Source organism: Ornithorhynchus anatinus, chromosome 4 (genome assembly GCF_004115215.2).
Source record: "Ornithorhynchus anatinus isolate Pmale09 chromosome 4, mOrnAna1.pri.v4, whole genome shotgun sequence".
In the NCBI taxonomy this organism is placed as follows: domain Eukaryota; kingdom Metazoa; phylum Chordata; class Mammalia; order Monotremata; family Ornithorhynchidae; genus Ornithorhynchus; species Ornithorhynchus anatinus.
In genome coordinates this window covers 127,855,660-127,872,117 of record NC_041731.1, presented here as the reverse complement: position 1 = coordinate 127,872,117, position 16,458 = coordinate 127,855,660, and the positions used below count along the sequence as shown (strand labels likewise).

The 16,458-nt window shown below is 44.2% G+C and overlaps 1 protein-coding gene across 1 annotated transcript in view; it reads left to right on the top strand.

The window, feature by feature from the left end:
• Positions 1–16,458, top strand: part of C4H4orf50 (chromosome 4 C4orf50 homolog) — a 109,967-nt gene that overhangs the window by 21,498 nt on the left and 72,011 nt on the right. Inside the window, exons 6-8 of the mRNA XM_039911941.1 lie at positions 9,303–9,374; positions 10,206–10,335; positions 15,425–15,546. Coding sequence (XP_039767875.1) covers positions 9,303–9,374; positions 10,206–10,335; positions 15,425–15,546 — 324 coding nt within the window. The remainder of the gene's footprint in view (positions 1–9,302; positions 9,375–10,205; positions 10,336–15,424; positions 15,547–16,458) is intronic.

Sequence of the window (16,458 nt, the reverse complement as noted above, 5' to 3'; positions counted from 1 at the left end):
AGTCCCTGTCCCATGAGGGGCTCAAGTCTCAGTCCCCATTTTATAGATGAGGGAACTGAGATCCAGAGAAGTGAAGTGGCTTGCCCAAGGTAACACAGCAGACAAGTGGCAGAGTTGGAATTAGTACCCATGAACTTCTGACTCCCTAGCGTGTGCTCTATCCACTATGCCATGCTGTGCGTGAAATAAAATGTTTAGTTTGCCGAGAGAGGTAAATATGTAGACTGTCATTCTTTGTGGGCCGGGAATGTGTCTGTTTATTATTGTATTTTACTCACCCAATGCTTAGTACAGTGCTTTGAGGTTTCACTGGGGAGGCCTCAAATGAGAGGAGTAAAAACCCTTTATCACTTTGATATTCACCTTAGTCCCACAGCACCTAAGGAAATATCTTTGTATTGTAGTCAGTCATTCATATTTAGTAAGCACTTACAATCTGCAGAGCACTGTATTAAGTTCTCAATAAATATGATTGACTGACTTGTCATCATGAGATATAGCATGACCTGAGGGAAAGAGCATTAGCCTGGGAATCAGAGGACCCGGGTTCTAATCGCAGCCCCAACACTTAACTGCTGTGTGACCTTGGGTAAGTCACTTCATGTCTCTGGGCCTCAATTATCTCAACTATAAAATGTGGAATAAGAATTTGAGCCTTATGGGGGTGAAGGGACTATATCCAGTCTGATTATTATCTTGAATCTACCCCAGAGCTTAGTATTGTGCCTGGCACATGGTAAGCTCTTAACAAGCCCCATTAAAAAAAAATCATCTTTATTATGCCCCTTTAGGTGTTGAAGACAAGAAAATTAAGTTCTTTCATAATGCCTCTTTCACTACTTTAATTGCAAAGGAAAAAAAGAGGGACTGTAGACTCCTTGTGGGTAGAGATTGCAGCGTAGCCTGGTGGAAAGAGCCCGGGCTGGGGAGTCAGAGGTCATGGGTTCGAATCCCGCCTCCGCCATTTGTCAGCTGTGGGACTGTGGGCGAGTCACTTCACTTCTCTGGGCCTCAGTTACCTCATCTGTCTAATGGGGATGAAGACTGTGAGCCTCATGTGGGACAACCTGATTTCCCCTGTGTCTCCCCCAGTGCTTAGAACAGTGCTCTGCACATAGTAAGCGCTTAACAAATACCAACATTATTATTATTATTAGAGATTGCTTTATTATTATTACTATGATATTTATTAAGCGCTTACTATATGCCAAGCACTGTCCTAAGCGCTGAGGTAGATACAAGGTAATCAGGTTGTCCCACGGGGGGCTCACAGTCATAATCCCCATTTTCCAGATGAGGTAACTGAGGCCCAGAGAAGTTAAGTGGCTTGCCCAAGGTCACCCAGCAGACAAGTGGTGGAACTGGAAGTAGAACCCACGACCTCTGACTCCCAGGCCAGTACTCTTTCTATCCCCACCAAGGGCAGGATGGCAACCCTGAAATCAATCAGTGGTATTTATTGAGCAATTCCTTTGTGCAGATCACTGTACTAAGGGCTTGGAAGAATACGATATAATAGAGTTGACAGGCATTATCCCTTGTCCTCAAGAAGATTTCAGTGACTTTAACTGAACTGAAAGCACAGAAGAAGAGAATAAGGCATGTTCTTTGAGGCTGGAACTTCTATTCTAAGGAAAAGGACTCTATACTGTAAGCTCGTAGGCAGGAAACATGTCTCGCAAGTCTGTCACATTGGACTCCCCCGAGCTCTGAATATAGTACAGAGTGCACAGAGGAAACGCTCATTAATTGCTCCTGATTTCGTAGGAAAGTGCAACATTAAATGCTCAATAAATATGATTGATTGAAAAGGAAGCCAATATTTCATTAGGATTCTACAAGTAAATTTGAGTTTTTTTAAAAAAAAAAGTTTTAAGAATTATCCCCAAGCTCTGAGGTGATAGGTCAGGCGATGAGCAAGGGAGTGAGAGAGAATGAACTTAGGAAGGCGTTATGTATGAGGTGGATTTTTAGTCAAGCCTGAAGGAGAGGAGAGATGAGGTTTGAAGTAAGGCATAGAGTGTATTCATCTGGGGAACATAACGTGGATTGGGAGAATTGACTAGGAGTTGGGAGAATTATTCTGGGGGAATGGAATTGGAGTGGATGAGGACTGAACAGAGAGAATGAACCAGGTAACATGGAAAAGGAGAGCGGTGGGATCTAGTGGATAGAATACGGGACTGAGAGTCAGAGGACCTGGGTTCCAGTCCCTGCTCTGCCACTTGTCTGCTGTGTGACCTCGGGCAAGTCATTTCACTTCTTTGGGCTTCCGTTACCTCATCCGTAAAATGGGGATAAATGCAGATAAAAAAAGGAAAGGGATTTTTTCCAAACCATTATCTTTTATCTACCCTGTGGATAGACTGTGAGCCCTATATGGGACAACCTGATTACTTTGTATCTACCCCAGTACTTAAAACAGTGCTTGGGACATAGTAAGTGCTTAACAAATATAATTATTATTATTATTGTTATTACCCTAGCACTAAGCACAGTGCCTGACACGTAGTAAGTGGTTAACAAATACAATTTTATTATTATTATTATTATTAATAAAATACAACAGAATTAGCAAACATGCTTCCTGCCTATAATGAGCTTATGGTCTAGCGGGGAGACTGACATGAATATGAATAAATAATTTCTAATATATGATTTAAAGATATGTATTTGAGTGTTTCTGGGGAATGGCTTCAATCCCATCTTCACTTTCTCTCTCATTTTTTCTGGCTTTTGTATTATTCACCATTAAGGATTTTGTATGGTCTAGTGGAAAGTATACAGGTCCTGGAGTCAGAAGATGGGGGCTCCACGCCCATCTCTGCCCTCCCTTTTTTTAATATATTTGTTAAGCACTTAATAATCCTGGTTCCACCACTTGTCTGCTGTATGACCTTGGGCAAGTCACTTCACTTTTCCGTGCCTTAGCTACTTCATCTGTAAAATGGGGATTGAGACTAGGAGTCCCACCTGGGACAGAAAAAGTGTCCAACCCGATTTGCTCATATCCGCCCCAGCGCTTAGTACAGTGTCTTGCACGTAGTAACCACTCAACTAATACCTTTATAATTATTATTATTATGTGTCAAGCTGTGCTGTAAGCGCTGGGGTAGATTCAAGCTGATCAGGTTGGACACAGTCCCTGTTCCACATGGGGCTCACAGTCTTCATCCCCCTTTTAAAGATGAAGTAACTGAGGCACAGAAAAGTGAAGTGACTTACTCAAGGTCACACAGCAGACAAGTAGCAGAGCTGGGATCAGAACCCAGGTCCTTCTGACTTCCAAGCCTGTGCTCAGCCCCACAGCACATATGTACAGGTCCGTAATTTATTTATATTCATGTATCTCTTCTCCTCTAGATTGTATGCTCGTTGTAGGTTGGGAATGTATCTACCAACTCTGTTATATGGTAATCTCCCCATTTCTCAGTACAGTGGTTTACACACGGTAAGCGCTCAATAAATGTAATTGATTGCTGAGGGCTGAATGTGCAGAGCACTATCCCAAGCACTTGGGGGACTCCAATACAACAGAGTTGGTAGACTTGATTTCTGCCTTCAAGGGGTTACAATCTAATGTGTGATACAGGCCTTGAAATAAATTCCCAGTAGGGGAAGAAGAAAAATTTAGGCATTTGGATTTAAGTGCTGTGAAGCTGGGAGTGTGTTCTAATTTGAATGGGGAGATCAAGCAAAGAAATGTGAGAAATGACAATTGGAAATCAATCGCATGACTTCGTGGAGTAGCAGAGTTACCATATGCGGTTGAGGAAGATATTGAGCACAGAAGCAGAATGATATAGTGGATAAAGCCCAAGCCTGAAGTCAGAAGATCATGGGTTCTGATCCCACCTCTGCCACTTGTCTGCTGTGTGACCTTGCTTAAGGCACTCCACTTTGCTGGGCCTCACTTAACTCATCTGTAAAATAGGGAAGGAGACTGTAAGCCCCACATGAGACAGGGACTGTGTGCAACCCGATTAGCTTGTATCCACCCCAGAGCTTAGTACAGTGCCTAGCATTCATTCAATTGTATTTATTGAATACACAATATTCAATACTTCTGCACACAGTAAGCGCTCAACAAATATCACAGTTGTTATCTGTTAGATTAGACTATAAGCCCGTCAAAGGGCAGGGACTGTCTCTGTTACCGATTTGTACATTCCAAGCGCTTAGTACAGTGCTCTGCCCATAGTAAGCGCTCAATAAATACTATTGAATGAATTAATGAATGAATCTGTTGCCAAATTGTCCATTCCAAGCGCTTAGGACAGTGCTCTGCCCATAGTAAGCGCTCAATAAATACTATTGAATTAGTGAATTATCATTATTATTGTTACAAAATTATTCCTCACCTGTATTTCCTTCTGGACTCCAGGCAGAATTCCTTTTGTAGGTGCCAGCCTGAAGAGCCCTTTACTCCTTTTCCAATACAGTCCTCTTGTGGCCGAAAAATGAATTCTTCCTTACAATTCCCACCAATTTGGCTTGTCTGGCCAACGGATTAAAAAATGTATAAATTGTAATACTCCTGAAGGTATTTGTTAAGCACTTGATACGTGCTAAACGCTGGGCTAAACGAAATGCAGTCAGCCCGGGAGAAAGGCGTTTATTTTGCAGAGGAGGGAACTGAGACACAGACCAGTTTTTCCACAGAAGCGTTCAGGTGGTGTTTCCCCTCTCCTCAAGAGCCTCTATTCATTCAGTAGTATTTATTGAGTGCTTACTATGTGCAGAGCACTGTACTAAGCACTTGGAATGTACAATTCGGCAACAAATAGAGACAATCCCGGCCCATCTATGGGTTTACAGTCTAATCGGGGGACACAGAGGGACAAAAACAAGAAAACTTAATCTAGGAGCTGCCCATCCACCACCTCATCAAACAGAATCTCCGCATTATTGGCTTTAAAGCCATCCATCCCCTTGCCTTCTCCTACCTCACCTCACTGTTCCCCTACTCCTACCCAGCCTGCACACCTCACTCCTCTAATGCCAACCTTCTCACTGTACCTCCATCTCATCTATCTCACCACCAACCTCTCACCCACGTCCTGCTTCTGGCCTGGATCACCCTCCCTCCTCATATCTGACAGACAATGACTCTCCCCTCACTTCAAAGTCTTGTCTCCCCCGATTAGAGTGTGAGCCCGTCATTGGGTAGGGATTGTCTCCATCTGTTGCCGAATTGTGCGTTCCAAGCGCTTAGTACAGTGCTCTGCACATAGTAAGCACTCAATAAATACTATTGAATGAATGAATTGAAGGCCCATATCCTCCAGGAGGCCTTCCCTGACTAAGCCCCCCTTTCCTCTTCTCCCATTCCCTTCTGCATCATCCTGACTTGTTCCCTTTATTCAACCCCCCTCCCAGCCCCACACCACTTATATACATATTTGTAATTCATTTATTAATATTAATGTCTGTCTCCTCCTCTAGACTGTAATCTCATGTGGGCAGGGAATGTGTCTTTGATATTGTTATACTGACCTCTCCCGCCTGCTTTGCACAGTGCTCTGCACATAGTAAGCACTCATTAAATCCAATTGATTGACCGACTGACTGAATGACTGACCAGCTTCCCTAGATTTTTTCTGGGTCACCCAACCAGTAAGGAAGATGGGAGATTTAAACCCAGGCCCCCAACCTTTCTACTAGGCCACACTGCTTCTCTACTGGGGTAAACCTCTGTCGAAGTGAACCATCATTTCAGAAGATTATTCATTTTAAGAAGGTAATCAAGCATAAGCTTGAAAGAACCTGTAATGAAATCAAAATGAATAGTTAGAAGAATGAAACTCCTTGAAGACAGTGTGTCCACCAATTCTATTATCTTCTCCCAAAAGCACAGTAAGTGCTCAACAAATAGCATCGATTGATGGAGTTTATTTGGAATCTTTTAAAAGTACAACCTGGTGAGAAATATGAGGTTCTATGAGAATGCACATAAAGGTGTTTAAGCTCTATATTTTGCCTCAGTTTCCTCATCTGTAAACTGGTGGATTAAATACCGGCTCACCTTCTACCTTAGACTGTGACTGTGGGACAGGCACTGTGTCCAGCGTGATTGTCTTGTGTCTATTCCAGTGGAACAGGAGCTATGTTTGATCCTCTATCTACCCCAGTGTTTAAGCACAGTGCTTCGCTGACAGTAAGCGCTGAACAGATACAACACTTGTAATCACTGGAGCATTTGCTGATCTCAGTCTGTGTCTGACTCTTTGAAATAGTATGGGATCTAGTAAATAGTGTTTTACAGATTCTACTGTTTGAGAATTTGAATTTCAGCTTTGGCTACTGAATCCAAGGAAGATACTTTGCTAAGTACTTAAGCGCATTGCTACTCTCCTAACCTCATAACCCTGAGGTACATATCCTCGTACTCTATTTCCTCTCTGTAATTTATATTAATGTCTCTGTGGATTGTAAGCTCCTGTAGGCAAGGCACTATCCTACTGATATTGTAATAATAATGAATATGGCACTTGTTAAGCACTGCTCTAAGTGCTGGGGTAGATAAAAGTCACTCAGGTTGGACACAGAACCTGTCCCATATGGGACTCACACTCTTATTCCCCATTTTACAGATGAGGTAGTTGATGCCCAGAGAAGTTAAATGATTTGCCCAAGGTCACGCAACAGATATGTGGCACAGCCAAGATTAGAACCCAGGTCCTCCTTGACTCCCAGGCCCATGTTCTATCCACTAAGCCACACTACTCCTCTGTATTTTTCCAAGCGCTTAGAACAACGCTCTGCAAATAGCAAGGGCTCAGTAAATATCCTTGATGGACTGATGATACTTTTTTATAAGGATTTTGATTCTAAGATTTTTTTTTCTCTTCCAAAGTGGGAATGTGATAGCTCATAAAGCTGCTGCTTCCCCAACCATCAGCGATTTTCTGGCACTTGACTTCTTCAGACTTCACTTTCCTCTTCTGGAAAATTGGGACAAAGTTGATTGGAGCCCCATGGGAGGCAAGATCTTTGTCCAGTACAGGGATCGGAATTTTATTACTTAAACCTAGAGCTCACTTACCACCTCTTCTACTCTCCCACCCACCTCCTTCTCAAAATGTTCCCCCTTTTTCTTCTTAATAAATCAATCGACGGTATTTAGTGGTTACTCTGTGCAGAACACTCTACTAAGCGCTTGAGAACCAGCATAGCCTTGTGGACAGAGCATGGGCTTGGGAGTCAGAAGACCTGGCTTCTAATCCCAGTTCCTCCACTTGTCTGCTGTGCGGCCTTGGGGTAGTCTCTTCACCTCTCTGGGCCTCAGTTACCTCACCTGTAAAGTGGGGATTAAATCCTCTTCCCTCTGTTTTAGACAGTATTCTCTGTGGGACAGGGAATGTATCTGAACATTGCTTGACAGAAAGGAAGTGTTTCACAAACATCATTATTATGTTTATTGGTATTAATCCTATTATCATTATTTGGAGAGTGCGAAACGAGAGTTGCTAGGAATGTTCCCTCACCACAGTGAGCTTATTCTCCTTCCCCTCTCGTTCTTTCCACCTGAACCATTTAATTAAAGGATAGGCAATCTGCAGCTTTTATTTATTCATGGATTTTTTTCCCTTAGGTTAGTCAAGATATGTATAATAATAATAATGGTATTTGTTAAGCACTTACTATTTGCCAAGCACTGTCCTAAGCGCTGGGGGAGACAAAAAAGTAACCAGGTTGTCCCACGTGGGGCTCACAGTCTCAATCTCCATTTTACAGATGAGGTAACTGACGCACAGAGAATTTAAGTGACTTGCCCAAAGTCACACAATGAAGAATGTAAAATGACAGTTGTAGAAATGTCAGTGTCATTTTGTTCCTTATTTGGAGTAGCCAGACTGAAGGTACGCTTTTACCCCCGGAAAAAATCTGGAACTTTGTCAGAATCCAGTAAAACAGGAAAATCCAGGAGTGGATCCTCATAATGCTATTTTAGCACACACTGGGTGAAACGCTTTTATTCATTCATCCAATCATATTTATTGAGCACTTACTGTGTGCCGAGCACTGTACTAAGTGCTTTATGCTAAGTATTTAACAAAGTATCACAAGCATAAGAAAAATTCCTTGCCCATAAGGTACTTACCCTCTATCGGGAGAGAGAGAAATATCTAAAGACGGAGAGACAGAATATCTTGACTATAAACTCATTGCAGGCAGAGATTGTGTGTCTGTTATATTGTAATATATTGGTATATTGTACTCTCCCCAGTGCGTAGTACAGTGGTCTGCATAGGGTAAGTGCTCAATAAATAGAATGACTGACAGAGCATTTACAAATAGATTGTGCAGAATAAGTAATGGCACAGTTAAATGTGCATATCTGCACAAGTGCTGATAATGGCTTTATATCAATATGTGTGTGTTAGCCAAATCCTATGGTGTGATCTCAGTTCGCCTAAAGCAAACTTAATTTTGCTAAGATATAAATCGAATCATCTCGATTGTTTGACTTCCTTAAAAAATCCATAGCAAAGAAATGGTTGAATGATAAAGAATTCGAAGCTTTTTTACCTTCCAGGATTGTGGTTTTCACTTCTGCTTGAGTTATGATTCTCGCACAAGAACCTAGGACGGCAAAATGTTCTGTCAATTCATTCAATCGTATTTATTGTGCACTTACTGTGTATAGAGCACTATACTAAGCACTTGATGCAGCAGTCAGTGAAGCAGGGCTCCCTAAATGGGGCCTGCCAGAGCTCAGTGTGGGTGGGCAATGTGTCTGTTGTATTGTTACATAGTTATATTGAAGGGTGCCAGCGGACCTCAGTGGCAAGAGCCCGGGCTTCAGAGTCAGAGGTCGTGGGTTCTTATCCCGCCTCTGCTACTACTCAGCTGTGTGACTTTGGACAAGTCACTTAATTTCTCTGCGCCTCAGTTCCCTCATCTGTAAAATGGGGATTAAGACTGTGGGACAACCTGATTGCCTTGTAGCTACCTCAGCGCTTAGAACAGTGCTTGGCACATAGTAAGTGCTTAACAAGTACCATTATTATTATTATTGTTATTATTACTCTCTCAATCGCTTAGTACAGTGCTCCACATAAAGTAAGCACTCAGTAAATATGATTGACTGACCGAGTCCCCATAGGTCACTGAGCACGTCTTGAGTATTGATTGATATAATCTTGTAAGTATATAAAAGCAAATATGGTGCACAGACCATCCAATCTAATTCAAAACTATTATTGTACTTTCCAAGCGCTTACTACAGTGCTCTGCACGCAGTAAGCGCTCAATAAATATGATTGACTGAATGAATGAATTTTGTCTATTAAATTTAGGAAACCCAAGATCTAAAAGGCAGATCCAAAGATTTACAGATTCTACTCACTTCTTTGACATCACAACTGAAGGTAAATTAGCTTTGGGGCAGAAAGTGGCCCACTGGAAAGAGCGCAGGACTCAGAGTCAGGTCAGAGACCTGAGTTCTAATCCTAACCTCCCCCCTTGCCTGCTTTATGACCTTGGGCAACTCACTTCTCTTTTCTGTGCCTCACTTTCCACATCTATAAAACGGCAATAAAATAACTCTTCTCCCTCCGGTTTAGACTTTACGCCCTGTGTGGTACAAGGCACTGAGCCTAATCTGGTTATCTTTTATGATGACGATGATGATGGTGTTTGTTAAGCGCTTGTTATGTGCCAGTCAGTGTTCTAAGCTCTGGGGTAGATACAAGATCATCAGGTTGTCCCACGTGGGGCTCACAGTCTTAATCCCCATTTTACAGATGAGGTAACTGAGGCCCAGAGAAGTGAAGTGACTTACCCAAGGTCACACAGCTGACAAGTGGCAGAGCCGGAATTAGAACGCAAGACCTCTGACTCCCAAGTCCTTGCCTGTTCCACTAAGCCACAGTGCTTTTCCCTGTTGCACGTTTGTCTCCCCTTGCACTTAGTAAAGTGCTTAGCTCATAAGAAATGTTTGACAAATACCACTATGATCATTATAATTATTGGTAATAAAAATAAAAAGGGTGTGCCTACATTCTGGCTTAATTCAATTAGGGCCGATTGTCTTAGACTGGAACATAGGTATTCCGTAAGCCTTCTCTAAGAATGCTAAAACCCGGGAGGCATTTCTTAAAATGATCAAAACCATGAATGTTTGTTCTTATCTCAGTATAATAATAACAATGATGAAGGTGCTAATCCGATTTTTCCCTTCTGGCTTTGATTTTCTTCAGAAAAAGCATCTCCTCTTGCAGGATGAATTTTTGCATTTGAAGAGAGAGGCTGTATTAGATCCCCATAGAAACGAAGCTTGTCAAACGACATTCTTCATGCCGGAGGCCAAGGACCAATCCGATGTTGGAGGTGAACGGGTTTCATCAATCCATCAGTGATATTGATTGAGCACTTACTGTGTGCAGAGCACTGTACTAAGTGCCTGGGAGAGTCTGGTATAACTTCTCTGTGCCTCGGTTACCTCACCGATAAAATGGAGATTAAAACTGTGAACCCACTGTGGGACATGGACTGTGTCCAATCTGTTTAGCTGAGTACAGTGATTAGTACGGTGCATGCCACATAATAATAATAATAATAATAATAATGTTGGTATTTGTTAAGCGCTTACTATGTGCCAAGTACTGTTCTAAGCACTGGGGTAGACACAGGGGAATCAGGTTGTCCCACGTGGGGCTCACAGTCTTAATCCCCATTTTACAGATGAGGGAACTGAGGCACAGAGAAGTGAAGTGACTTGCCCAAAGTCACACAGCTGACCCAGTGGCCGAGCCGGGATTCGAACCCATGACCTCTGACTCCAAAGCCCGTGCTCTTTCCACTGAGCCACACTGCCTCTCAAGTAGACACTTAACAAAAACCATAATATATATATGTATATTTACAGATGTATATATATGTAAAGATCTATATATCTATCAGTGTATATTCATTCAATCATACTTATTGAGGGCTTACTCTGTGCAGAGCACTGTACTTAGCGCTTGGGAGAGTAAAATACAACAATAAATAGATTCCCTGCCCACAACAACCTTACAGTCTGGGGCAGGGGGAGACAGACGTTAACATAAATAAATAAATGACAGATATGTACATAAATGTCATGGAGCTTGGAAGGGGGAAGAACTAAGGGAACAAGACAGGGTGGCACAGAAGGGCGTGGGAGAAGAGGAGCGCTTAGTCAGGGAAGGCTTCTTGCAGGTGATGGGCCTTCAGTAAGACTTTTCATTCATTCAATAGCGTTTACTATGTGCAGAGCACTGTACTAAGCGCTTGGAATGTACAAATCGGTAACAGATAGAGACGGTCCCTGCCCTTTGACGGGCTTACGGTCTAAGCGGGGGAGACAGACAAGAACAATAGCAATAAATAGAATCAAGACTTCAAATGAGGGGGAGAGTCACTGTCAGATTTGAGGAGGGAGGGGGTCCCAGGCCAATGGCAGGAGTGGGCCGGGGGTCGGCGACGAGATCGGCAAGATGGAAGCACAGTGAGAAGGTTAGCATTAGAGGAGCGAATCTCTAACTGTAACTCTCTTTCTCTTTAGAGACATTAGAGTCAGCAGACACTTTTCCTGCCCTCAAGGAGCTTACAGTCCAGAGGGGATCATGCAAAATACTGACTGTGCTAGTCATCATTAAATTACTATTCTGGCTCAGTGGAAAGAGAATTAGACTGGAAGTCATGTGATCCTGGTCAGATCAATAAATCAGTCATATTTATTGAGTGCTTACTGTGGGCAGACTACTAAGCGCTTGGGAGAGTACACAAAATCGACACAATCCCTGCCCTCTTGGAATTTACAGAGTTGTGGGCTACTTAACCTGATGAAGGCGAAACCGACCATTGTCCTAATCCAGAAATTATCATCTCCCACGGGCGTCCTGTGAGTTTGAGCAGTCAGTCTATAGGTAATACTTATTGAGTACTTACTCTGTGCAGAGCACTGCATTAAGTGTTTGGGAGATGATAGTAAACTTGAACCCTTCCTTCAAGGAGCTTATGAGCTAATAATGATGATGGAAGCAGCGTGGCTCAGTGGAAAGAGCATGGGCTTGGGAGTCAGAGGAGGTGGGTTCTAATCCCGCCTCTGCCACTTGTCTGCAGTGTGACCTCGGACGAGTCACTTCAATTGTCCGTGCCTCAGTTACCTCATCTGTAAAATGGGGATTAAGACTGTAAGCCCCACGTGGGACAACCTGATCACCTTGTAGGCCCCCAGCGCTTAGAACAGTGCTTTGCACAGAGTAAGCGCTTAAATACCATCATTATCATCATCATTATTAAAGACTAAAGGGCCAAGGTATTGCAGTAGGAAGGGAAGTGGGATGAGGAGATTAATGAGGGAAAACTTCTGGGAAGTAATGTGATTTATGTACGGTTTTGAAGATAGGGAAAGTGAGTTTTTATGTGACGAGGAGAGAGTTCCAGGTGAGACAATGAGGTCAGTGGTGAGAGAGATGAGAGGGAGGCATAGTGAGGAGATCGACGTTAAAAGATCGAAGTATGTGGGTTGGACTGTGGTGGGCGTTGAGCATGGTTAAGGAGAAAGGGGACATGTTTTTATTGTCCTCTCCCAAGCCCTTAGTGGAGTGCTCTGCCTACAGCAGGCGCTCAATAAATATCATTGACTAGTTGACTGACTTTTGAAAATGATCCTGATTCATCATACAGATCCACTTGTGGATTAGTTGTGGATCGCGGGCTCCTCCTCCCCCTCCCATCCTCTAACTGTAGGGGATCCTCGAGGGTCAGTTCTTGGCCCTCTTCTGTTCTCCATCTACAATCACTCCCTCGGTGAACTCATCCGCTCCCACGGCTTCAACTATCATCTGTGTGCAGTTGACACACAAATCTACATCTCCCCTGTTCTCTCCCCCTCCCTTCAGGCTCATATCTCCTCCTGCCTCCAGGACATCTCCACCTGGATGTCTGCCCACCACCTGAAACTCAATATGTCCAAAACCGAGCTCCTTATCTTCCCTCCCAAGCCCCGTCCTCTCCCTGACTTCCCTATCACCGTGGACGGTACGACCATCCTTCCCATCTCTCAAGCCCGCGACCTCAGTGTCATCCTTGACTCGGCTCTCTCGTTCACCCCACACATCCGATCCGTCACCGAGACATGCCGGTCTCACCTTTATAATATCGCCATGAGCCGCCCTTTCCTCTCCACCCAAATGGCTATCTTACTGGTACAGGCTCTCATAGTATCCCGGCTGGATTATTGTGTCAGCCTGCTCTCCGATCTCCCTTCCTCCTCTCTCTCCCCGCTCCAGTCCATTCTTCACTCCGCCGCCCGGCTCATCTTCCCGCAGAAATGCTCTGGGCCTGTCACTCCCCTTCTTAAAAACTTCCAGTGGTTGCCTATCGACCTCCACACAAAACAAAAACTTCTCACTCTGGGCTTCGAGGCTGTCCATCACCTTGCCCCGTCCTACCTCTCCTCCCTTCTCTCTTTCTCCTGCCCACCCCGCACGCTCCGCTCCCACCCACCTCCTCACCGTTCCCCGTTCTCGCCTATCCCGCCGTCGACCCCTGGGCCACGTCCTCCTGCGATCCTGGAATGCCCTCCCTCTCACCTCTGCCAAACTAACTCTCTTCCCCTCTTCAAAGCCCAACTGAGAGCTCACCTCTTCCAAGAGGCCTTCCCAGACTGAGCTTCCCCTTTTCCCTCTGCTCCCTCTCTGTCCCCCCTTCACCTCCCCTCATCTAAGCCCCGTTTCCCCCCTTTCCCTCTGCTCCTCCCCCTCTCCCTTCCCCTCCCCTCAGCACTGTGCTCATTTGTAGATATTTTTATTACTCTATTTATTTTGTTAATGAGGTGTACATCCCCTTCATTCTAATTATCGTGATTATGTTGTCTTGTTTTGGTCCGTCTGTCGCCCCCCGCCCCCCTCCCAAGAGACTATAAGCCCATCACTGGGCAAGTATTGTCTCTATCTGCTGCCGAATGTACGCTTAGTACAGAAGCAGCATGGCTCAGTGGAAAGAGCCCGGGCTTGGGAGTCAGAGGTCACGGGTTCGAATCCCAGGCTCTGCCACTAGTCAGCTGTGTGACTGTGGGCAAGTCACTTCACTTCTCTGGGCCTCATTTACCTCATCTGTAAAATGGGGATTAACTGTGAGCCTCACGTGGGACAACCTGATTACCCTGTATCACCCCCAGCGCTTAGAACAGTGCTCTGCACATAGTAAGCACTTAAATACCAATATTATTATTATTACTCCAGCACTTTGTTCAGTGCCTGGCACATAGTAAGTGCTTACATTCTTCATTGTGTGACTTTGGGCAAGTCACTTAACTTCTCTGTGCCTCAGTTCCCTCATCTGTAAAATGGGGATTAACTGTGAGCCTCACGTGGGACGACCTGATAACCCTATATCTACCCCAGCGCTTAGAATAGTGCTCTGCACAAAGTAAGCACTTAACAAATACTAACATTATAATTATTATTACTATAGTAAGCGCTCAATAAATACTATTGAATGAATTAATTAGTTTTGATGCGATGCGGGGGCATACTGAGAAGCAGTGTGACTTAATGGATAGAGCGCAGACTTGGGAATCAGAAGGATCTGAGTGCTAATCCCTGCTCGCCACTTGTCTGCTGAGAGATGTTGGATGAGTTACTTCACTTCTCTGTGCCTGTTACCTCATCTGTAAAATGCGGATCGAGCCCCGCCGTGGGACAGGGATTCTGTCCAACCTGATTAACTTGAATCTATCCCTGCATTTAATGCAGTGCTTGGCACATAGTAAGTGCTTAACAAATTCCTTAAAAAAAAAAAGATCATTGATTCTGGCATCAGTTCACTACCATCAAGAAGCTTAAAATCTAATGGAGAAAACCCATGGAAAGTTAATTTTTTAATAGTGGGAGTAGGATAATAATGATAATTGTGACATTTGCTAAGCGCTTACTCTGAGCCAGGCACTGTACTAAGTACTGGGGTGGATACAAGCAAATCAGATAGGACACAATCCTTGTCCCATGTGGGGCTCACAGTCTCAATCCCCATATTACTTCAACCGCATGAGGATGTGATAGCCGAATAAATAGTGGAATAGACCGAATAATAATCATGATACTTGTTAAGTGCTATGGGCCACGCATTGTTCTAGAAGCTGGGGTAGGTACAGGTTAATCAGGTTGGACACAGTCCCCCTACTACATGGGACTCACACTCTTAATTCCCGTTTTCCAGATGAGGTAACTGAGGCACAGAGAAGTGAAGCGATTTGCCCAAGATCACACAGCGGTCATATGGCAGAGTTGGGATTATAATCTGGTCCTTCTGACTCCCAGTCCTGGGCTCTTTCCATTAAGCCACACTGCTTCTCAAGAAAATGCATAAATGTAAGGTGGGTTGAAGGTTGGTCTGAGGGTAATGGAGAATTTCGATTCTGATGGGTCCTGCTGCTATATTCTGTTAGGGATGAGGTCACAGAGTGGAAGGAAGAAAGCTTGGCTCAGTGGTGCCGAAGGATTCTTGATCTCAGACTCAGATGCCTTGGAAGAGACTCCTGGAGAACTCAGAATGACTGACAAAGACCAGGTGAGACAGATATGCTTGTTGCCCTTTTCCACTCGCTAAAGAATTAATAGTAATAATAATGGCATTTGTTAAGTGCTCACTAAATAATTATGATTATGGTATTTGTTAAGCGCTTACTATGTGCAGAGCACTGTACTAAGCACTGGGGTAGATACAAGGTAATCAGATTGTCCCATGTCGGGCTTACATTTTTTAATCCCCATTTTTACAGATGAGGTAACTGAGGCCCAGAGAAGTTAAGTGACTTGCCGAAGGTCACACTGCAGACAAGTGGCGAAGTAGGGATTGGAACCCATGACCTCTCTCTACAAAGCCCAGGCTCTTGCCACTAGGCCATGCTGCTTCCCTAATTGAATGAATTGAATGCATGGATGAGGACTTGGAGAGCTAAGAGAACTTCAGGCTTTGGGATTGCACGTCCCTTCGGAAGGAATCCAGATTCATTCATTCAATAGTATTTATTGAGTGCTTACCGTGTGCAGAGCACTGTACTGATCACTTGGGAAAGTACAATATAAAAGTGAACGGTAACATTGCCTGCCCACAACGAACTAACTGTCTTGAGGCGGGGGAGACAGATATCAGTACAAAGAAATAAAGTGACAGATATGGACATAAGCTTCGTGGGGCTGGGAGGAGGGAAGAGCAAAGGGAGCAAGTCAGGGTGATGCAGAAGGGAGTGGGAGATGAGGAAAAGTGGGAATTAGCCTGGGAAGGCCTCTTGGAGGAGATGCGCCTTCAATAAGGCTTTGGGAAGGGTGGGAGAGTAATGGCCTGTAGGATTTGAGGAGAAAGGGCATTCCAGGTCAGAAGCAGGAAGTGGACTATGGGTCAGCGGCAAGAAAGGCAAGATGGAGGCCCAGTGTGAAGGTTAGCGGCACGAGAGGAGTGGAGTGTGCAGGCTGGGTTGGA